This window comes from Cyprinodon variegatus, unplaced genomic scaffold (assembly GCF_000732505.1).
Source record: "Cyprinodon variegatus isolate N-32 unplaced genomic scaffold, C_variegatus-1.0 Scaffold2214, whole genome shotgun sequence".
Classification (NCBI taxonomy): Eukaryota; Metazoa; Chordata; class Actinopteri; order Cyprinodontiformes; family Cyprinodontidae; genus Cyprinodon; species Cyprinodon variegatus.
The window spans coordinates 20,093-22,176 of record NW_015152667.1 but is presented as its reverse complement, the minus strand read 5'-3'; the positions used below and the strand labels follow the sequence as shown (position 1 = coordinate 22,176).

The following is a 2,084-nucleotide window of genomic DNA, read 5'->3' as shown; positions in this document are numbered from 1 at the left end:
AAAAAGTTGAAACTTTCATGTTATATTCCAGTTTGGTAGCATTACATTTGATTGGCTAATTTAATTATTTTCCTTTTTGTTCTAAAGCAGGCATGTAGAGGATAAATGAAACATTTAAACATTTTTTAAAGAAACAAATGATTAATAATTATTTTAACAGAAATCCATAGCAAACTTAGGGAACTGGAATTATGTTTAAAGTAATTACTCATTAATAATAATCCCTCTAAGCAGTGTTCCTGCGTATTTGTACACTGCTCAGGCATTTTCACACATGACATTATTTGTCATCATTTATAAGGATGTGTAGAACTAAAGATAGAAGTCAATTAATAAATAAATTCAGTTAATGTATGTATGTATGTATTACATGAATATAAATAAATAGAATAATTGTCTCATGTAAAACACAGATGCACAACAACACGAACCTCATCTCCTCCAGCTCCTTTTCATGGGATGTTTTCATCTGGGTCAATCTGCTGCAAAATACAACAAATAAAAACTTCCCATAAGACAAATATTGCAGGAACATTATGGCATGTAGTGCCGTTCTCTAGTTTTCTGGCACAAATTAGAAAGAATTAATCAATTTATTCAAATAAGAATTGAAAAAGTTTGAACAATCATCAGACAGTAAATGATCTTGCTGTGTGAACAATACCTTTTATTAAGTGATTCTAGTTCATCTTCTTTCTGTTTAAGCTCAGACCTGAACAATGAAGAATACATATTTCTATCAAAAATTAGAAAGAATTAATCAATTTAGAAAATAAGAATTGAAAAAGTTTGAACAATAATCAGACAGTAAATGATCTTGTTGTGTGAACAATACCTCTTATTAAGTGATTCTAGTTCATCTTCGCTCTGTTTAAGGTCAGACCTGAACAATGAAGAATACATATTAGGAAATCATCACTGTGCATATATATTGCAACCCAGCCCCAACAAAATCTGGGTAAAATAACTTTTATATTATATACCATAAATTTACCAGGAATTCTGTCTGACAAAGGTCCAACTTAGCAGTGTGTCTATGAAATTAAAACTGGATCCTTGGACCCTGGGATTATAGGAAGTACCCCACATCCTCCTCAACATTTCAGATCATATCCATGTGATTTGGTCACATGAAAATCAACTATGAAAAAAAAACTTCACTTGATGGAAGTGTTTTTCAAGAGACGCAATTTTGTGGAAAATACATTAAAAATAGCCTTTACTACGGCAAATTTGGAGTCCAATCTCAGAAACTAATGAGTGAATTGAGACTCAGTTAGGTTAAAATAAGTGGTAATGATAATGATATTCAATTGTTATAATAACTGTAATGTTTTCTTTCAGATTGTGACATTACTTTTGTTTTACTGACCTCAGTTCTTCTTTTTTCCTGTTTTCAAGGGAAATATGAGAAACATATTTAATGATTATTTGATCTCAGAAGAGATTTGATACAGTGAAGTAAATATCACAGATGTTTCAATAGTCCATGGTCTTTCTACCCCCCTTGGAAGGAATTATTTGAGTCTCACTGAGCAAGAGGAAGCCTCCACCAGATCTGTTCAAGCCCACTTCAGGAAACCCGGTGACAGTCCGTTTCATTGCTCCTCTGGACCCAACGCAAGTCTGCTTGTCCACCCTCCAAAACCCTCGTTGAGGTCAACCAGCAGACCAAGTTAAACAGACGAGTGTTTAATTTAACTGAAGTTATTTGTTTCACTTGTCTCCAGGCTCCCGGCCCGGCCGGCGAGGTTGCCCCGCCTCAAGCAACTCAAACCCCTGTTTTTTTCCTCTTTTTCTGAGTGCCAGCTGCCCAGTCCACCCAGGTTCGATGGGGACCCCAAGAAGTGCCGGGGTTTCCTCATGTACTGTATAATCCAGTTCAACCATGCTCCCAGTAAGTTTTTTTGCTTTCTTCCAAGAGTTCTTATATAATCTCCCATCTGACAGACCAAGCTTTGGACTGGGCAGAGGTGAGATTTTCTGCTACTCCTGATTATGGTTGCACCTTTGAAGAGTTTCTATCTGAGTTTAAGCAGACCTTTAATCAGGACCCAGATAAGACTCCGGAGACCTGTTGAAGC

The 2,084-nt window shown here is 35.8% G+C and overlaps 1 protein-coding gene across 1 annotated transcript in view; it reads right to left on the bottom strand.

The window, feature by feature from the left end:
- Positions 1–478, bottom strand: part of LOC107080682 — a 7,461-nt gene extending 6,983 nt beyond the window's left edge. The window contains exon 1 of the mRNA XM_015368891.1: positions 432–478. Coding sequence (XP_015224377.1) covers positions 432–469 — 38 coding nt within the window. The 5' untranslated portion in view covers positions 470–478. The remainder of the gene's footprint in view (positions 1–431) is intronic.
- Positions 479–2,084: the final 1,606 nt, after the last annotated feature.